Genomic DNA, 18865 nt, shown 5'->3' with positions numbered 1-18865 from the left:
TGGCGGGGGCAGTCTGGTCCTGTATCCTGTGTGGAGCCTTTCCCGACCACCTTGACTTCTCTATGCCAACAAACAACATTTCTCTCCTGCTCTGGACTCAAATCCCATACCCCACCAGATGTGTTCTGCACATCTGGTCCTTACTTACTGGATTAGCTCTTGTATTAGTTTCCTGCTGTAACCGATCACTACAAACTTAACGGCTTAAAAAGACACAAAGGTATTCTCTTATAGTCCCGGAGATGAGAAATCTGAAATGGGTCTCACTGGGGTAAAATCAAGGAGTCAAGAGATCTGTGCTCCTTCTGGAGGCTCTGGGGGAAATCCTGTTTTCTTTCCTTTTTCTGCATTTGAGGCCACCTGTATTCCTTGGCTCGAGGTCCCATTCCACCTTTAAAACCAGAAATGGGGGGCACCTGGTTGCCTCAGTTGGTTGGGCAACTGCCTTTGGTTCAGGTCATGATACTGGAGTCCCGGGAACAGGTCCCACATCGGGCTCCCTGCTCAGCGGGAAGTCTGCTTCTCCTTCTGACCCTCCCCCTTCTCAAGCTCTCTCTCTCACTCTTTCTCTCTCAAATAAATAAATAAAATCTTATAAATAAATAAATAAATAAAAATAAAATGAGCAATGGCCTGCTGAGTGTTTTCATGATGCCGCCTCTCTAGTTCTGACTCTTCTGCTTTCCTCTTGCCCATTCAAGGACCCTTATGCGGATTACCCTGGACCCACTGGGGTAATCCCAGATAATCGAACCCGACAAAGGGACTATTCAGGTGGGCTGTTACCTTGTCCAAGTAGGCAAAAAAATGACTAACTTCAAAAGCAACTTGATTCTCAGGGTGCCTGGGTGGCTCAGTTGGCTGAGTGTCTAACTCCTGGTTTTAGCTCAGGTCATGATCTCAGAGGGAGTGATATCAAGCCCCTGTCAGGCTCCGTGTTCGGGGGGAGTCTGCTGGAGAGTCTCTCTCTCTCTTCTTCTCCTTCTTCCCCTCCCCCGCATGCTCTCCCTCCCTAAAATAAAAAAGCAACTTGATTCTCTCCCAAAGGCTAAACCATTTTTGCATCATGGAGCATATCTTAATTCTGAAGGCCTTTCTGTGCAGCCATGCGGACGGGCACACCTTTTGCACATTACCTGAGTCGGCCGTGTGTAGCATCAGCCATCGGATGGCGACATTGCAGTCTCTCAGGCAGTTCAGGAGCCTCGGGATATTGTCCAGAACCATCTCCTCCCTCAAATAACCCTCTTTCAGGAACTGCTGGACTTGGGCGTGCACTCTTTCACTGACAGTGGCGTATCTGCTTGACTTTTTAAAATGAAAAACGAAACAACTCGATTCATGTTTTCAAAAAGAGAAAATGCTTTTCCTCGGAAACAAATCACATGCAGACAAACCCCTGGACAAATAATCACATTTCTATAGGAGATGAGTAACATACAGACCATAGTTGGTAAGGCTTCAAGGCAAGTGGTTTATTGAACATTTCTGAAAAGGACGTTGGACTCAGAACTGAGAGAATCCTAAATCCTACCTCCGGCTATGGTAAGATTCTGGTGTGACTTTGGACTGAATCTCTCCCTCCTGGTTTCTGCAAATGTCAACTGGAGAACCGGGAACAAGGGGGTTCTGGGGGCTCCTTCTATCCTTAACTTGGATGGAAAAGAAACATAAAGGCAGACGCTCAGCTGCCTATTCTTCCCATAATTACTGACCAAGAAGGCAGAGCAGAAATACCCAGAAGAGAGTTCTACAGGCAGATGAAAGCACAACGTAGATACGCCTTAGCAGATGAAAAGTGAATTTTCAAACCAGCCTTTTGGAAATCTGGTCATTCTGCTTTCCCCGAAGCAAGAGTGAAATGTTCAACATCACTAGCCTAGTCGGGTTAGTTTCAAACTATCACCAGGTGCTTTGTTGGAGGACTCTGAATATCTTCTTAAAACAGCACCAAGGAGGGGCGCCTGGGTGGCTCAGCGGGTTAAAGCCTCTGCCTTCAGCTCAGGTCATGATCCCAGGGTCCTGGGATCGAGCCCCGCATCGGGCTCTCTACTTGGCTGGGAGCCTGCTTCCTCCTCTCTCTCTCTGCCTCCTCTCTCTCTCTGCCTACTTGTAATCTCTATCTGTCAAATAAATAAATCTTTAAAAAAAAAAAAAAAACAGCACCAAGGAGAAAATGCAATTTTGGAAAGTAATTTTAGGGATGAAAAATTAATGCTCTGATACCAGTAAGTATTGGAAGCACTGCTTTCTCTAATACATTTCCAGGAGACATGCCAACGTTGAAATTATTTTGTGCATTATTGATGGAATTCAATTTACTTGAATAAAACATGCTGACATTCTTTGAGTCAGTATCATTTTAACTGTGCTGGAAACTCAAAAACTCAGACAGCCAGGCTGAGGAAGGTTAACTGTTTAGAAATGTCAAAGATACTAACCAACAAAGAGATTTTTATTGCTCTGTTTACTTAGAAATTTCCTTCTGCCTTATGTTCTTTTAAATTTTTGAAATTAATTATTTATTTAAAATCAATTAACATATAATGTACTATTAGTTTCAGAGGTAGAGTTCAGTGATCCATCAGTCTTATATAATTTAACACCTAGTGCTCATTACATCACATGTCCTCCTTAACGTCCATCACCCTGTTACAGATGAATGGATAAAGAAGATGTGAGATAGATGTACACACACACACACACACACACACACACACACACACAATGGGATACTATTCAACCATCAAAAACATGAAATCTTGCCATGGGCAACGATGTGGATGGAACTAGAGGGCATTATGCTAAGTGAAATTAAGTCAATCAGAGAAAAACAATTATCATGAAATCTCACTCATATGTGGAATTTAAGAAACAAAATAGGATCACAGGGAAGGGAGGAAAAAATAAAACAAAATCCCAGAGGGATTTAAGTGAATAAATCACAGAAAACAAACTGAGGGTAACTGCTTTGTATTCTCATCAAAGAGACAGAATATAACCATTTAAACTTTAAGGAGATGAAATGTGTCTAGTTTTGTTGCTTCTCTGACACATCAGAGAGGACAAATTTAAATTATAGCGATAGGACATATTGTGTACATTTAGTTACCATCCTCAATATTCATCCTACTAATGAAAAATTAAAACTCCAGCTACCGGTGAAAGCTGTTCTGTCCACAAGGACACAGACTTTAGCAAGAATAAGCAAAGCCAACTGGGGTCATGTGACATACTGATTTGTCTTAGGATGTTGAATCTTGAACCTAAGTCTCCCACTTACATATACCATGCAAGTTAAAAATCTGTAATTACCTATTTTATTAGGATGTGCAAAATTCCCCCCTTTTACTGATCACCGCACTTAAAATGTCTATGTGGACATTTGCCAAAGTCCTTGGGAACTCTCCTCCTTTCCTACCCCCCAGAGCGGGCTTGCAGCTGTTACGAGAATCCCTCTGCATTGGCCAGCACCTACCTGTTCTCTGACGTTTGAAAGGTCCAGGGTATTGTTTAAAGCAGTTTTTGCTGCTTTATATGGTTCCCAAGCATCTGCTAGATTGACCGTGATCCCCATGTAAATACTAATTACCTGCAAGAGGACACATTCATCCAATATGTTAAACACTTGCTCACTTGGAGGCAAAGTTACAGAAGACACTGCCTACTCCGTCGAGTTCAAACTCCACTGCAATGGAAACCCATGATCTGCCAAATAGTAAGTGTTCTGTCTTAGCGACACTTTGGAACAAAGGCGACAAGAGCTGCTCATGGGAAAATCAGGGTTGACAGAAAAGCAGACTAGAGCAGTGGTCTCCTCAAACGTTTTCACCCCTGCCTTTATGCAACTAAAACTTACTGAAAACTCTAAAAGTCCAAAGGATTTTTTTTTAATGGGGTTGTATCTATTGATACTTATCATATTACACATTACAGCTGAGACACTTCAAAAACTATTTAATTCACTTCAAATAACAAGAAACCCATTGCATGCTAACATAAAATGTTTTTCATTAAAAAACAAAAACAAGGGGTGCCTGGGTGGCTCAGTGAGTTAAGCCTCTGCCTTTGGCTCAGGTCATGGTCTCAGGGTCCTAGGATTGAGCCCAGCATCGGGCTCTCTGCTCGGCAGGGAGCCTGCTTCCCCCTCTCTCCGCCTGCCTCTCTGCCTACTTATGATCTCTCTCTGTCGAATAAATAAATAAAATCTTTAAAACAAACAAACAAACAAAACTCCAAAACGACTAAAGGTTTCCCAACAAGTTTTGTGAGAAGGATGGCGTCACTTTTCCATTTTTTCGAGTCTCTGTAATGTCCAGCCTAACTGAAGACGGCTGGACTCGCACTCAGCTCTCTCAGTCAGGGTCCTGAGGTGACTCTCTCGGGGCCTCTGGAAATGCAAAGTACACTCGGGAAAGGATGAGAGGAGAAGGCACGAAGCACTGTGGTGTTATCACAAACACAGTTTCACCTCAGTGAGCCCTGGAACGAGCCTGGGGGTTCTCCTAGGGTTCCCCAGTTCATGTGAGAATCTCTCGACTAAAGGAAACAAAGCATTATTTTTGCGGTTCTTAACTCACCTACTTTAGTCTGTATAAAATTGGGATTATTTGTCACTTGAAATTTTGCTAAAAGTTGCTGGAGAAATCCTGCGGTCCTGGGGATCCTCTCTTTTTGGTGGGAGTCGATAAGCAGGGAGGTTGGATCCCCAGTTTCCTTTCTTTAACAGTCACAGCTCGTCACACTTCCTTTTTCTTCTTGAGTCAGATTTGGTATTTATATATTTTTAAGAAAATTTTCTATTTCTTCAGAGTTTTCAAATATATTGGCACAAAGTTGTTTAGAAGTTTTCTTGTACCTTTAAAAGCTATTTTATCTTAGGTTTTTTTTTCAATCTTAACATACTTAAACTTGTCTTCTCTCTCCCTCTCTGGTCAGTCTCACTAAGTATCTATTTTATTACTCTTCAAAAAATCAGCCTTTGTTGTATTGATCTCTCTTTCCCTTCTTGTCCAGTTCAACACACTGCTGCTCATACGCTTATTGACTTCTGTTCACTTGACCTACTCTAGCTTCTTAAAGCTCAATATTTAGCTCATTTTTTTCTAATTTTAAGTCATCTCTACACCCAGCGTGGGGCTTGAACCCATAACCCTAAGATCAAGGGTCACATGCTGCACTATGTCAGCCAGGTACCCCTCTAAATCATTCATTTTTAATTGTTCTTATTTTTAAAATAATTACTTCAGTTACCCTGAAGAATAGTTTTAGTCATTCCCACGAGCTTTGCTTTGCAGTATTTTGATGTTGGGTGATTTTACGTATTTCTTCTTTGACACTGAGATTTCCTCTTTTGTTTTTTTAAAAGATTTTATTTATTTGTCAGAGAGAGAGCACACACAAGCATGGGTAGCGACAGGCAGAGTGAGAAGCAGGCTCCCCACTGAGCAAGGAGCCTGATGTGGGACTTGATCCCAGGACCCTGAGATCATGACCTGAGCCGTAGACAAACCCTCAACCGACTGAGCCACCCAGGCATCCTACTGTGATTTCCTCTTGAACACAAGTTATTTGGGAGTGTATGTTTTTTCCAAACATTTAAAAATACCTTTTAAGCATTGACTTCCGATGTAATCATGCTACAGTAAGAGAATACAGTCCATAGACTAAAATTGTTTTTTAAAACTCCATTCATTGTTATCTGGTATTTCCTAACTTTCATACATATCCTTTCAAATATACACAAACCATCTATTATGGATTTTTGAAAGAGCAGGATTATATAGAGAAAGAAGTATACTAAAATTTCCCATCATGACTATGGTTTCATCAATTTTTACATGTTATTTTATTTTTGCTTTATATATTTTGAGTATTTAACTGGGTGTAAATTTATAAATTGACCTTGGATTATTCTTTTTAAAATCATATATGATCCCTCTTTATTTCTATTAGTGTTTTTTGTTTAAAATTCTCTATGGTGTGATATTAGTATTTTCTTACTGGCTTTTCATTGGCTGGCATTTGCCTGGAATCTCTCTCTTAATTCCTTTTTTAAAAAAAATATTATTTATTTGAGAGACAGCAAGGGGAGGGGCAGAGAGAGACAGAGGGAGGACTTCATGCTGAGTGTGGAGTCCCATGCAGGGCCTAATCTCACGACCCTGAGATCATGACCTGAGCTGAAACCAAGAGTTAGATGCTTAACTGACTGAGCTACCCAAGGGCCTCAATTCCATTATTTTTAGTGTGCCAGGGTGTTTTTCAGGAGTGTATCTTATAAGCATCATATAACTGGATTTTGACCTTCCTTCACCATGAAAGTATTTCTGTTTCTGATTATAGCACTCTGGTCAGAACTCTTAATCAAGCTTAGGCAAATGAACCCAGATTTTTAGAGTTTTCCTCCGGGTTGCTCAGTCGCTAGCTCATGAGCGTGATGTGTTTGTGGAGAGGAGGCGTCATCTCCTCACTGTGGGCTGTTCTGCCTACAGCTCCCTAATCACAGTCTGCCATTCAATGGCCGGTAACAAGTGAAATAGCATCTGCCACCCAAGAACACGATCCAATTCATCGTACTTTATTAAAACCTCTGTGTACAAAGAGAACATCTCCTCTACATTGAGTATGTTAGGTAAGCTTTATTCTTTTAAGAATTAATATTTTTGGGTGAGACAATGTTTAGAATGTCATAAGCACATCCCTGCAGGAATATAAACTCCATCAATATTAGCTTATAGGTAAATGAAACTTACTATTAAAGTAAAATTCCTATTCATAAAATAACAGATTGATTTATAAGCTTAGAGTCATGAAATAGAAAAGAATAAAGAAATAGTTAGGAAGCAGTTACAATCTCAGCAACTAAAACAAGATACATTTGAATACATGGTTTTATGTTGACAGTATCATTTTAAGAAAAAAAAACCTGTGGGTTCTTCAGGAAGTTTTCCTGACTGATCCCTTCATGTTATGATTTCTAAGATTCTCAACATACCTATAGTAATTTTAGCTAAGTGACTGTATGTCTCATTAGTTACAACATTATGACCTCTTTTGGCTAAAGGCCAAAAGAACAGAAAATCGGTTCCCTAACAAGGTTATTACAGAGGAGAAAAATAAGACTGATAGTAATACTTGCCCAATTATCTGGAAAGTATTTGTCCACAATCTCTCTCATCTTTGCCTGGTGCGTGTGAAGAATGGAAGGTTCGAAGTAGAGGATCACGTACAGCATGGCGGCTTGAGTCGCCAAGGCCGTGCTGCGGTGCTCGGGCAAAGGGTATGCGGAGACCTGTGAAGCACACAACCCCCCCAAAGAGGCAGCTGTTGGTGACATCTGAATTCATGCGTGTGCTGGGTAAGCGACCAGGTTCCAGGATGGCTGTCTCCCAACAGGGGGTCCTGGGCCCTGGGAGCAATTCTCAGAGGGCAGCACCGCAAGGAATACCATGTAACCAGGGCCTGCCTTCTTACTGCTCATCTTCCTTCCGACCCCTGACTCTGCTGCAATTTGAAGTCTTTTCTTCAAAAAAAACAAAAAAACAAACAAAAAACAAGAAAAAGAAACGAAACTGTCTTGACCCCTTGTGTCCTGAGAGTGGTCCACTTCTGTGTCTATCACAGACATCCTCTCAGTGCTGACAGACCCCAAACCCTGCCACCATTTTCTCACTTCCCAGTTTATCCTGCAGCTCACTGAAGCTTGGCCTGCCCTAGCACCTGGAGTCTCTTCAAGTCACTCGTCATCTCACAGACCCTCCATTCAATGGCCTCTTTTTCACACTCTCCCTTCACTTCTCTCCTCTAGTTTCCCAGACTCCACTCTCTCTCGTCGCCCTGCTCTGCTGGGTGTTCTCCTTCTGCCTCCCTTTTCGGTGCTGGTGCGTCCTAGGACTCCACTGCCTCATGGGTTACGAACCTAGCTGCCCATAGCATGTATCACTTCAAGGACTACAAACAGGAAAGGAGGACACTGCGACAAGGGCAGACACAACAATGTCGTAGGGAACCTGCGGGCAGGAATGTGGCCCGGCCTCAGGAAGCTGAGAACCAGAAAGCCTTCACTGTTGTCCCCACTCTCTCTCCCCAGATTGTTCTTTTTTTTTAAAGATTTTATTTATTTATTTGACAGAAAGAGATCACAAGTAGGCAGAGATGCAGGCAGAGAGAGAGGAGGAACCAGGCTCCCTGCAGAGCAGAGAGCCCGATGTGGGGCTCGATCCCAGGACCCTGAGATCATGACCTGAGCCGAAGGCAGTGGCTTGATCCACTGAGCCACCCAGGCGCCCCTCTCCCCGGATTGTTCTTACACAGGGCAGAATGAGGTTACCCCTTGCATGTTGCAAGTAAAGCCACATCAGACATTTGTTTCTTGGGCCCAATTCCAAGTTACCTGGTGAAAGTGAACTTGGTCCATCTTGGGTCAAGCATCTACCCCCCCACCAATCAGCCATGACCAGGGATGGGGGAGGTACAGGGCAGAGTGGGGTGGACACATGGCACGACCCCAGTGCAAGCCCTTAATGAAGGTCAAGGGGCAATGAGAAAACGCAAACACACTGCCTTGACACACGGAGCACGTACGAGGCAGAAGGGGTAAAGAGAGACAGTGAAGCAGTGTGGTCTTCGAAGTCATACAGACCTGAGTTCAAATTATGGTTCTGTCACCTAGTTACATGACCTCGTGAAAAGCACTAAACTCCCTACGCCATATTTTTCCTCAACAGCAACATTAGGACAATGTTACCCACTTTGTAGGACTGTTCTGAGGAAAGAGAAAATGGTTTATGAGAAAACCTACTATGATTCTGGTTGATACTAATTCTCAATGTCGACAGATATTATAAAGACCAATATCTGTAGGTAGCTTTTGCTTTTGAACTCTTTAAAAAAAAAAAACACAAAAACCTCTTTTATTTATACTGAACATATTCATAAAGGAAACCAACGGGCTACCTGTACATAGCAGCTGTGCTGTGTAACAAATGATACCCAGTTATTACAGGTCTAATTCTTATTCTAGTAAGAAAAATATATAATACATAAAATTATGTGGGGTTTTTTCGTTTTTTTTTTTTTTTTTTTAAGATTTTACTTTGGAGGCATCTGGGTGGCTCAGTTGGTTAACTGTCTGCCTTCGGCTCAGGTCACGATCCCAGAGTCCCTTGATCGAGTCCTGCATCGGGCTCCCAACTCAGCAGGGAGTCTGCCTTCCCCTCTGACCCTCTCCTCTCTCATACTCACTCTCTCTCTGAAATAAATAAATAAAATCTAAAAAAAAAAAAAAAAGAAGAATTTACTTTGAAGTAATCTCTACACCCCACATGGGGCTTGAACTCACAACCCTGAGGTCAAGAGTTCCATGCTCTACCATCTGAGCCAGTCAGGTGACTCTAAAATTATATTTTCTTCAGGAAAATGAAGTCACGTGACAATTTTCTTTGGTATCCTCTTAAGTGAATGATACACATACTGGGGAGAAAAGTAAGGCAAATTCCAAATGCTACGGGGCTTCAGAGCTCTGTGCAGGCTGTCTTCTTGCCTGGACCCGCCCTCGTGCCTCCTTCACCACCCACAGTAATCTGGCTGCCCCTGTTGTATGCTGGATGGTCCCTTCTACTTCTCCTAAGCTAAGACTCACCTTACTCTGCTGTAATTCCTTTAGTTATCCATCTTCGTCCTTCAGCTACAAGCTCGTTATGGGCAGGGACCATGGCCTGCCTTCATCAGAAGTGGATCCCATCAGCCAGCTCGTCATACACACTCAATAACTCTTTCTTGAATGAATGACTGCAAGAATGCATCTTTTTTCCAAATACAGATCAAATGCCATCTTCCCCCTGAAGTCTCTAATTCTGCCCAAATTATTGTCCCCCTTTTACCATCCCATAGTACAGCTCCCCAAATTTGAAAATTTTTAGCTGCTTTTATTCTTTTGAGGAAGAAGGAAGGGAAGGAGTAATTTGAGGAGGAAAACAAAATACATCTTTGAAACTGCTAAGATCTTGATAGATTTAATGCCCACCTGGTTGTAAATATCATCAGATCTCAGTCGGCCAATGACCATACTGATGAAGGCTTCATTGATAGGCACTCTCTGGAAATAACTCTCAGGGTAGTTGGGTGGTCTTTTGGCTCCTGGTTGGCTGGAATAACCTGTACTTCGGAGCAGCTTACAAATATCATCCATATTTGAATCAGCAGAAGATCGAGCAGCACTGAGCCATGTTCACAATGGGAAATAAAGGGCCAGACAAATGGCACATATTAGAAACTCACAAGCCAAAAAGAAAAGCAAAATTTCATTATAACCTGACTTACATAGTTTCAGATAAGATTTTTGGTCAATTTCTGTCCCTAAGAGTCACAATTACATTTTCAAAAAGCCTGTTACAGCACATACAAAAAATGGGTTCTTATACGTATATATAGTTCGTTCTTTGTGAAAGTCCACAACCGCTTTTCTAAAATCTGGATTTGCTTCAGATTACAGCATTTTCCAAATAAAAGAAGTTAGCAGGGCATATATGATATGATACTCTACTGGGTCTCAACTGGCATCACACGATCAACACATCAGTATTTCTGCAGTAAGATTTATGAACAGTCACGCAAGTGAGATCAATGAGGACTACTGAGAGCCTTTGGTCTGCTCTGCTCAGGTTTTGACTCTAGATGATTTCAGGTTAGATCAGCTTTGCTGCCAAAGGAGTTCCTATGTGCACGTGTGTGTGTGTACACAGGCATATATTTTTTCAGAGTCGCAGATAAAGATTTCAGAGTCGCAGATAAAGAACATGAATCAGCACCCACATTTTGTAAGTTAGAAAATAGTTTTAAAAGGTGATGTCAACTTAGAGTGGGGCACGCAGTAACTGGTTCTTTTTTGGCAAGGTGCGCCTTCTATGGAGATTTAGTCAAAACATCTCTGGTTTTCAGGGGGGTGTGGAGTAGTAATCCCTCGGAGAGACCCAAAGAATCTAAGACTTGAAGATGACCTCCTATTTGATATAAGAATCTCCTTCCCCACAACTCTGCCTTACAACTGTTCGGTGTCATTTCAGTAATGGAGTCGTACATTCTAATGAATTAGCTGTTGTACCCAAGCGGACAAAGCTGGATTGTCAGAGCTGGGCTTGATAAACAAACTTTTTTTTTCTTCTTTCTTTTTTTTTTTTTTTCACTTCTTCTTGATGTTATGTACTGCTTTTGTTTTTCCATGTACTTTTGGAAATATGGGCAAGGCCACTCAAAGTTCATTTTAAAAAACACGGATGTTAAAAGAGCTTGTGGTCAAACTGCTGTGAATGAATCACGCTCTCCTCACATATGCATGAAGCCAAAGCAAACAGGGTAGTTGAGTAGCCTGAGGGGAATGTCAGGCTGGGGTGGCGGCAGTCCCAGCTGCTGCTGAAGAGATGATGTCTCCAACGATCCCTCTCTCTTGAGGATCTGCCCCTTTGCCCTATTTATTTTACCTTAATTTCTATGTTTAAGAATGTTCACTCTAGTCTGTGCCATCTTTTAACTCAGGTTCCTGATTCCTGCTTATCATCTGTTTCTTCTCTGAATCGTGACTATTTTTAACATTGACCTTGAATCCAAGTTTTGACTCATGAATTTAACAAACTGAAACCTGCGTGGTAAATACTGGAATAACAGAGCTTTGAGGTGGCTTTTGATTTAAAGACCCAATTTCTTGATGTCGCAGCTCGATACAAACATACAAAACACATGATTGTGATACGTGCTGTTGTGTCTGTTGCCGTGTGTGTGTGTGTGTTTATAAATTCACTTCCTAACTTGGAGTGATACCTTTTCAAAGTCATCAACCTAAAAATGACAACAGAAAACATACTCATTTCCCTACATCTGCCCAGGAATAATATTTAAAAACTTGAAAAAAAAAAAAGGGTATTCATTAGACTTCCAAAATTCCCAAATTTATCTATCTTTAAGGTAAAGAAACTTCAGATTCCTTATTTTTTTTTAAACTGAGGTACCATCATGGACATGATAATCTATATATTTCTAATAATCTACAGTATATAGCTCTTTTATATGTCATATATAGATTATGCGACATATAGTCTATATTATGATGATGTAAAATATAGAGTAATCATTACAGTTCTACACTATGTTCAGAACATTCTAGATCATATTGCTGCTGTTCCCAGTACAAGTAGTATGGAAACCTTCAGTGCATTTTACCAATAGCAAAGCTTTGGGAGGATGCAGTCCTAGCCCCAGGATACCTGTATCGATAGTAAGACACCAGCATTCTCTCTCTGACTTCTCCTTCAATCTTTTGATCGATGACCAGCAGCATAACTCCATATAAGTACAGTGCTTCACACTACGAAGACAGGAAGAAGGTGGCCAAACTCACAGGAGTATACATTCTTATGGAATAAGGCTGATGAGGGTTAATTAAAAAGAATCGTGTTGTTCCCTTTCCTCCTGAAAGCTTTATATTACAAGGAGAATGCAGGTTTCCCCAAAGGGTTCTCACCTTCTGTACAGAATGGGCTTTGAAAAGTGTATGTGAAATACATTTTAATTCGCAGTCATTACCTTTCAGGTGGCCTACTTTAGCTATTTGGCTAGGGACCCCAAAGGGAGTCCCTCTAAATCCTTTACATATTTAACAAACATTTCTGAAACGATATTACGTACTACTTTCTAAAGCTAGATGTCTGGGATGAGAAAGAGAAAGAAGATAAGACTGTTACACTGAGGAAGCTCATAACCTCCACGTGAGTTCTACTCACTTGTAATTCTGTTCAGTCTGCTATGTTCTAAGTTCAGATACTGTTGACTGGAAGAAGATAACTGTCAGTTTATTTTGCTTCTCTTTAAAGTAGGGTACTTTGCATGTCTTTGGGACTTAAGGGAAAAAAGTGACGCTAAGCTGGACATTCTTGACTTTCTATTTTAAATGGTTACTATTACTTACTAGAAGTTGTTTTCCATCTTCATTGAGAAGCACAGTTTCTAAAGTTTGCTGAATATAAACACCTTCATTGAGATCATCTAGATATCTAGAAATGAAACCCCAGAGCAAGTTATTCATTCTAATGAAAACCTGAACACCTTTGAAGAAGGAATGTAAAGATTTTTTTAAACAATGAGGCAAGATACCAGGCCTCCTGGCCTTCAAATAGTCTGTGGCCCTTCGTGCTCTTGAGAATGAACTTGTGAGCTGGAACTCACAGTCATTTCAGGCCACAGGCTGCTAACACTGGCTACTCCGAGTAGTCCCTAGTCTTAATTTATGAATTACAAATATCTTAGAGGAGTCATGCTATCAAACCATGCAATAGTTAGTTTAAAAGCTGAAACGAAGAGAATACTGTGTAGTTAGGGTAAGAAGGAAGTTATGGTTACCAAGCCTATAAAAATAAGTTCCTTTCTCTCCACTTTTCATATATAAGATATTAAAATACAGTCACAAACTACAGGATTGAAACCTACATGACTTAATATAGGAAACAGTTTGATGGTTGCCAGAAGGGAAAGGAATGGGGGAGCATGGGCAAAGTGGGCGAGGGGAGTGCGAGGTACGGGCTTCTAGTTAGGGAATGAGAAAGTCGTGGGGTGAACAGTACAGCACAGGGAACGCAGCAATGGTCGTGAGATACGCTGCATGGGACAGAGAGTAGCCATACTTGCGGGGAGCAGAGCAAACAGACTTATCCAATCACCGGGCTGTACAACGGCTACTAATGAAACACTGTGTGTCAACTATATGTCAGTGAAAATAAAGAAAGCAAGCCGTGTGACAGCACAAAGCACGATTATCAGACTACTTCACAAGAGCAGGAAAGCATGATAAAACTCTAAAATACTTCAGATGAATAGTGCCACAGGAAGGAAAGACAATTATGTATGGGAGAGGTGGGGAGAGGGTATGATAACTGAGAAAGATGCTCATTTTCTAGCATGTCCCTTTCCCACTCTTTACTATCAGAATAAGCTATTGCTGAAGTGATCAATACCTGTTTAAGTCTACAATATATTTATGCACACTTTGAAATGCTAAGTAAAATCTGGTCACAATTTCTATGTTGTTTTCACGAAATTCTTCATCTAAATCCTGTAGCTCTGGCTTAGCTTCCAGCTTGCTTTCCCATAATTCTGGACCCTGAGAAGAAAAACACATTTATGTGAAATGGCAATAAAAGCATACTTGTGGGTAAAATTTCTAAATAGCCTTTTAAAAATTTGCTCTTCTGCCTTCAAAGGGATATCGAAAATTGAAAGCAGAGCAACAGAAAGTAATGAAGAAAACAGAAGCCCAGATGCAAAATCCTTTGAAAGAAATGAACTTGAACTGGAACCATGATTCACAAGCTTTTAAGTGTGGGGTACTCGGTTGTGAAGTACATTATACCAAAGTTATCTTCTTAAAAGTTTGATAATATTAGGGCTTCCACACGATGCTTTTATATTATTTTCCGGTTAGTCTGCTGATATTAAATTTGGTTTAAAAGCTTTCCTCTTTAACTGTTTCTCCATAATTACTTCACCTTTCAGACCATGGCTCCCAGGGAAAGCATGCTTTTACGGACGATATGGTGGTAAAAATGCTATGAAGGAAGATTACCTTAAAATAGCTGAAATCAAATATGATATCTCCATATTTCTGTTGATCAGCTCGGTCTCTGTATCTGAACACAGCAGGAATAAACTCAGAAAGCCTCAAAAGTTCGGCAATGATGGCGTTGCCACAGGAAACAATCCTGAGGATTGCCTGGCCACAGAGGTTGTTCTCAGCTAGAAAGTCCAACATGGTGGGGAGGATGTACTCTATTCAGGGCCTGGCTGGTAGGAATGTTTCACGGGCTCAGAGCTGGGGTCTGTAAATCACGAGATGAATCCAGGTCTGCTGACAATTGGCTGCTCCATTCAAGAACCTGTATCCCAAAAGAAAAGTATAAAAATCTCTATTTATAAAGGGAGTGCGTGTAACATATCCATTTGATTTTCCTCCCTAACCCACTTAAGAAAAATTAAAACAAGAGGGGCGCCTGGGTGACTCAGTCAGGTAAGTGTCTGCCTTCAGCTCAAGTCATGATCCCAGGGTCCTGGGATCGAGTCCCACATCGGGCTCCCTGCTCAGCGGGGAGTCTGCTTTTCCTTCTCCCTTCCCCCTCCCCCACCCCCAGCTCATGCTCTCTCTCTCAAATAGTGAATCTTAAAAAAAAAAAAAAAAGAAAAGAAAAGAAACAATGAGTTCCAATATGAGGGGAGGCCATTTATCCTCCACTCTTCACTCTTCTACTTTTCCATGTTGAGGGACTTTGCTCAGTGTACACTCAGCCTTTTTCTTGATCCCTTATCCACTTCTTCCCATGAGAAAAGACCTGATGAAGCTGATCCCTGAGCTTGAGAGAACCCACTGAGCATTTGCGCTACCAATGTGCCCTAAATTGGGCACTGATTATTAAGTTTTCCTTACAGGAGTTGTTCTACCTTTGCTAACACTTGTTTTACCTTTGGAAAAAGAGAACTGTGTCTTCAAATCCACCAGAATTAGGCAAGAGAACAACTTTTAAAAATGTTTTTCTCATATGTCAGGTAGAGGAGGCCATTGTTATCAGGGCTAATACACGCCGGAGGAATACTGAGTGACTTTAAAATAGGGGCAAGTATCTCGGGTTAAGCTGTGGAAAAGTTTTGATTAGAAAGATATCTCGGAATGATACCATTAAAACTTATGAAAGTAAGTTTCACACCTAACAAAATTTAGGGTAAAATTGCAACAATTATATCCTTATTCGACGAACAAACCAAGAATGAGTCAAAAGTTGATTTCACCAAATTGTGACTTTGATAATACAGTATCTTATACTCCATGGTTGACTTTCATAGCACGATCTTAGAAAAAGGTAATTTTTGTAAAAAAATGTTCAAGGTAGCATTCATTTTCCCAAAGTCTTCTCCCAACTCTTTTTCAAATCCTTATCTTTGGCAATGTTCATTTTGTCGTCATCTTTTTTGTGTTTCTCTTCTCTAACTGTTAATTTAGCTAGGTCACTGTGGTCAACTTCAGGGAAGCCTCAATTATTTTTCAGCTTCATGAAGGCCTGTGTACTTCCCAGGATTTGCACTTGAATTTTGTACTGGTACTGTGTTCTATTAACATGACATTAACATTAAGATGAATGACCAACAAAAATATAAGAATTCAACCTATTAGACCCTTTAGGACACAAATATCTGAGTAAGAAGAAATAAGCTTCTAAGTGGTCAACTCATTACAATTTTTTTTAAAAGATTTTATTTATTTATTTGACAGACAGATCACAAGTAGGCAGAGTAGCAGGCAGAGAGAGAGAGAGGAGGAAGCAGGCTCCCTGCCGAGCAGAGAGCCCGATGTGGAACTCGATCCCAGGACCCTGAGATCATGACCTGAGCCGAAGGCAGAGGCTTAACCCACTGAGCCACCCAGAAGCCCTCATTATAATTTTTATGTCAATGTCAATGTCAACTTTTATGTTCACACGTAATCCAGCTGCGGGGACTCAAATAGGGAACAATGAAATAATGAGGACTTCGCCGCACACAAAACCAGATGTGGAGAGACTTTTTTGACAGGAGGGGGGCTTCCTCTGCAGTCCTAGTAAAACACACCCCAACCCCTGTCACATATGTTCAAAGTTTGCTCATGTTGAGCTACCTACTATCATTATCTAGTACCTGGAAGCTTTGTATAACCCTTAAAGGTTTCCTTTCTCCCTTCTGTGAGTCTCTTATTATTGATTCAATACTGAGGAATGGTTTAATTTACTGGGATGTTGTTGGCTCTCCAACAAGGACTTCTTCCCTCCTTTTCCCTTCTTCCTATAGAGGAGGAAACAAGTGGGTCCTTACTTTCCCAAAGCCCCTGAAAGTAGGTTAGACATGTGACTCAATTTCAGCCAACGAGATACAAAAAGAAGTGTATGGTAGACCTTACGGGAAATGTATTCTTTTTCCTCTTGCTACAAGGAAAGAAGCCTGAAGAGAAATTCCTCTTTTTCCTCTGGCTAAGCCCTCTCTTTCTTGCCTTTGAACGTGGTCCAATGACCACATCTTGCCTGATAAGGCAAGGTCCCGAGACAAGCCTAAAAGAAAAAAGGGCAAAAACCTACTGGTGGTAGTTTTGAAGAAGAGAAAGGATCTAAATTCTTGTTGATGTTCTTGACTCGCTGATTCAACTGTGGCACTACCAACCTCTGTAATCCTTGTAAAATGAACTATTTTTATGGGTTATCTACTGCTAGTTGCCTTTTGGATTCTTATAGGTGGAAGCATTGACATAGACTCATTCATTCAACAAATATGCACCCAGTGCCTCCTAGGTGTCAAGCATGGTTTTAGGACCCGAGGATACTGCAGTGAACAAAACCAAGTTCTTGCTCGCATAAAGCCTGCATACTGCTGGGAGTGGGGAAGAGATAATAAATAATTGCATTATGTATCAGGCCGTGATCACTGCTGTGAAGAAAGAGCATGATAAAGAGATGGAGTGTGTGCTGTTTTACGAAGTTTGTGAAAGCCTCTCTGGTAAGATATTTGAGCAGGGACCAGAAGGAAATGAGGAAGCAAGCAGGAAGGGTATTTGAGTGTGGTGAGCTGCCCCGAGGACAATCTCTGATGACCTCCATCTCCTTGTTCATGCCCTGGGTGGGTCCCTTTGCTTGAGTGTGACTTACTGACTCTTAAGGAACAGAATAAGGCAGATACGAAAGATACGACTTCTGAGATTAGATCACTAAAAAATGGTGACTTCTGGCTGGGGCATCCTTCCTAGCTTGTTTGTTCTGGAGGAAGGAAGCTGTCATGTTGTAAGAGAGCCCAGTGATGAGAGAATGAGAGGCCTGCCAACAACCACTTGAATGGGCTTGAAAATGGAACCCTCCAGAACCCCAGCTGAGCCTTAGATAAGATGACAGCTTCTATTCACAGCCAGACTAAACCTCCCAAGAGCCCCTGAGCCAAAGGCACCTAGCTAAGCCACATCACCGATTCCTGACCACAGAAACCATCAGCCAACAGATATATATTTTTTTCTTTTGTCTTAACCCACTAGGTTTTGGGGTAGATTGGTATTTTACAATTGGTAATCATCAGGAAGAAGGGCATTCCAGGCAGGTTTACAAGTAAATGCAAAAGCCCCAGGGCAGCCATGTGTTAAATGTGCTTAAGGAACAGCCAAGTGGCTGATGTGGCTAGTGCAGAGTGAACAAAGGATAGACGTGCAGATCAGAGGAGGTGGATGGGGTTAGTCCAAGAGCAGGGATTGCTGAGAAGCCACTACGGTTGTCTAGAACTTTGTCTCATGAAGGTATCCTTTAGTACACATTAAGGCATAAATTATTAACAAGTCCTTTCATTTTCTCATGATGTTTACTTGTTAAGCCAAACTGATCTCTAACACGCTGAATTTCAGATAATTTCATTTTTTTCATTCTTTTTTTTTTTTTTTAAGTAAACTCTACCCCCCAACGTGGGGTTTGAACTCACCCTGAGGTCAAAAACCACATGCTCTACTGTCTGAGCCAGCCAGGCACCCCAATTTCATCCCATTTTTTGCAATAGAATGGTCTGGCTGGGAAAGTGATACAAGGGAAGGGGGAAAATAATGACAAATGGGAAAAAAAAAAGTCACTAAAGTCCTCTGAAGACCCAGGCCTAAGCAGGATGAAACTCGGGGACACACCTGTAAGACGAACAAGCTATGTTTAACTGGTCACTGCTACCAGATTTTGGATCTCAATACAGGATAGACACTAGGACCATGGAGAAAATACCTTAGAGCAAAATAACATTACCTGACTTCTCCACCCCCCCAACCCCACCAAAGGATGAACAG

The 18865-nt window shown here is 41.4% G+C and overlaps 1 protein-coding gene across 1 annotated transcript in view; it reads right to left on the bottom strand.

The window, feature by feature from the left end:
• WASHC5 (WASH complex subunit 5) overlaps nucleotides 1-18865 on the bottom strand; it is a 61221-nt gene that overhangs the window by 40429 nt on the left and 1927 nt on the right. Inside the window, exons 2-9 of the mRNA XM_045998615.1 lie at nucleotides 14612-14921; nucleotides 14004-14149; nucleotides 12962-13046; nucleotides 12261-12361; nucleotides 10028-10220; nucleotides 7142-7294; nucleotides 3479-3592; nucleotides 1137-1308 (exon numbers count right to left, since the gene is read on the bottom strand). Of these exons, the coding sequence (XP_045854571.1) occupies nucleotides 1137-1308; nucleotides 3479-3592; nucleotides 7142-7294; nucleotides 10028-10220; nucleotides 12261-12361; nucleotides 12962-13046; nucleotides 14004-14149; nucleotides 14612-14797 (1150 nt within the window). The 5' untranslated portion in view covers nucleotides 14798-14921. The remainder of the gene's footprint in view (nucleotides 1-1136; nucleotides 1309-3478; nucleotides 3593-7141; nucleotides 7295-10027; nucleotides 10221-12260; nucleotides 12362-12961; nucleotides 13047-14003; nucleotides 14150-14611; nucleotides 14922-18865) is intronic.

Source organism: Meles meles, chromosome 1 (genome assembly GCF_922984935.1).
Source record: "Meles meles chromosome 1, mMelMel3.1 paternal haplotype, whole genome shotgun sequence".
Taxonomy (NCBI): Eukaryota; Metazoa; Chordata; class Mammalia; order Carnivora; family Mustelidae; genus Meles; species Meles meles.
This window is presented reverse-complemented; position numbering and strand designations above follow the sequence as displayed.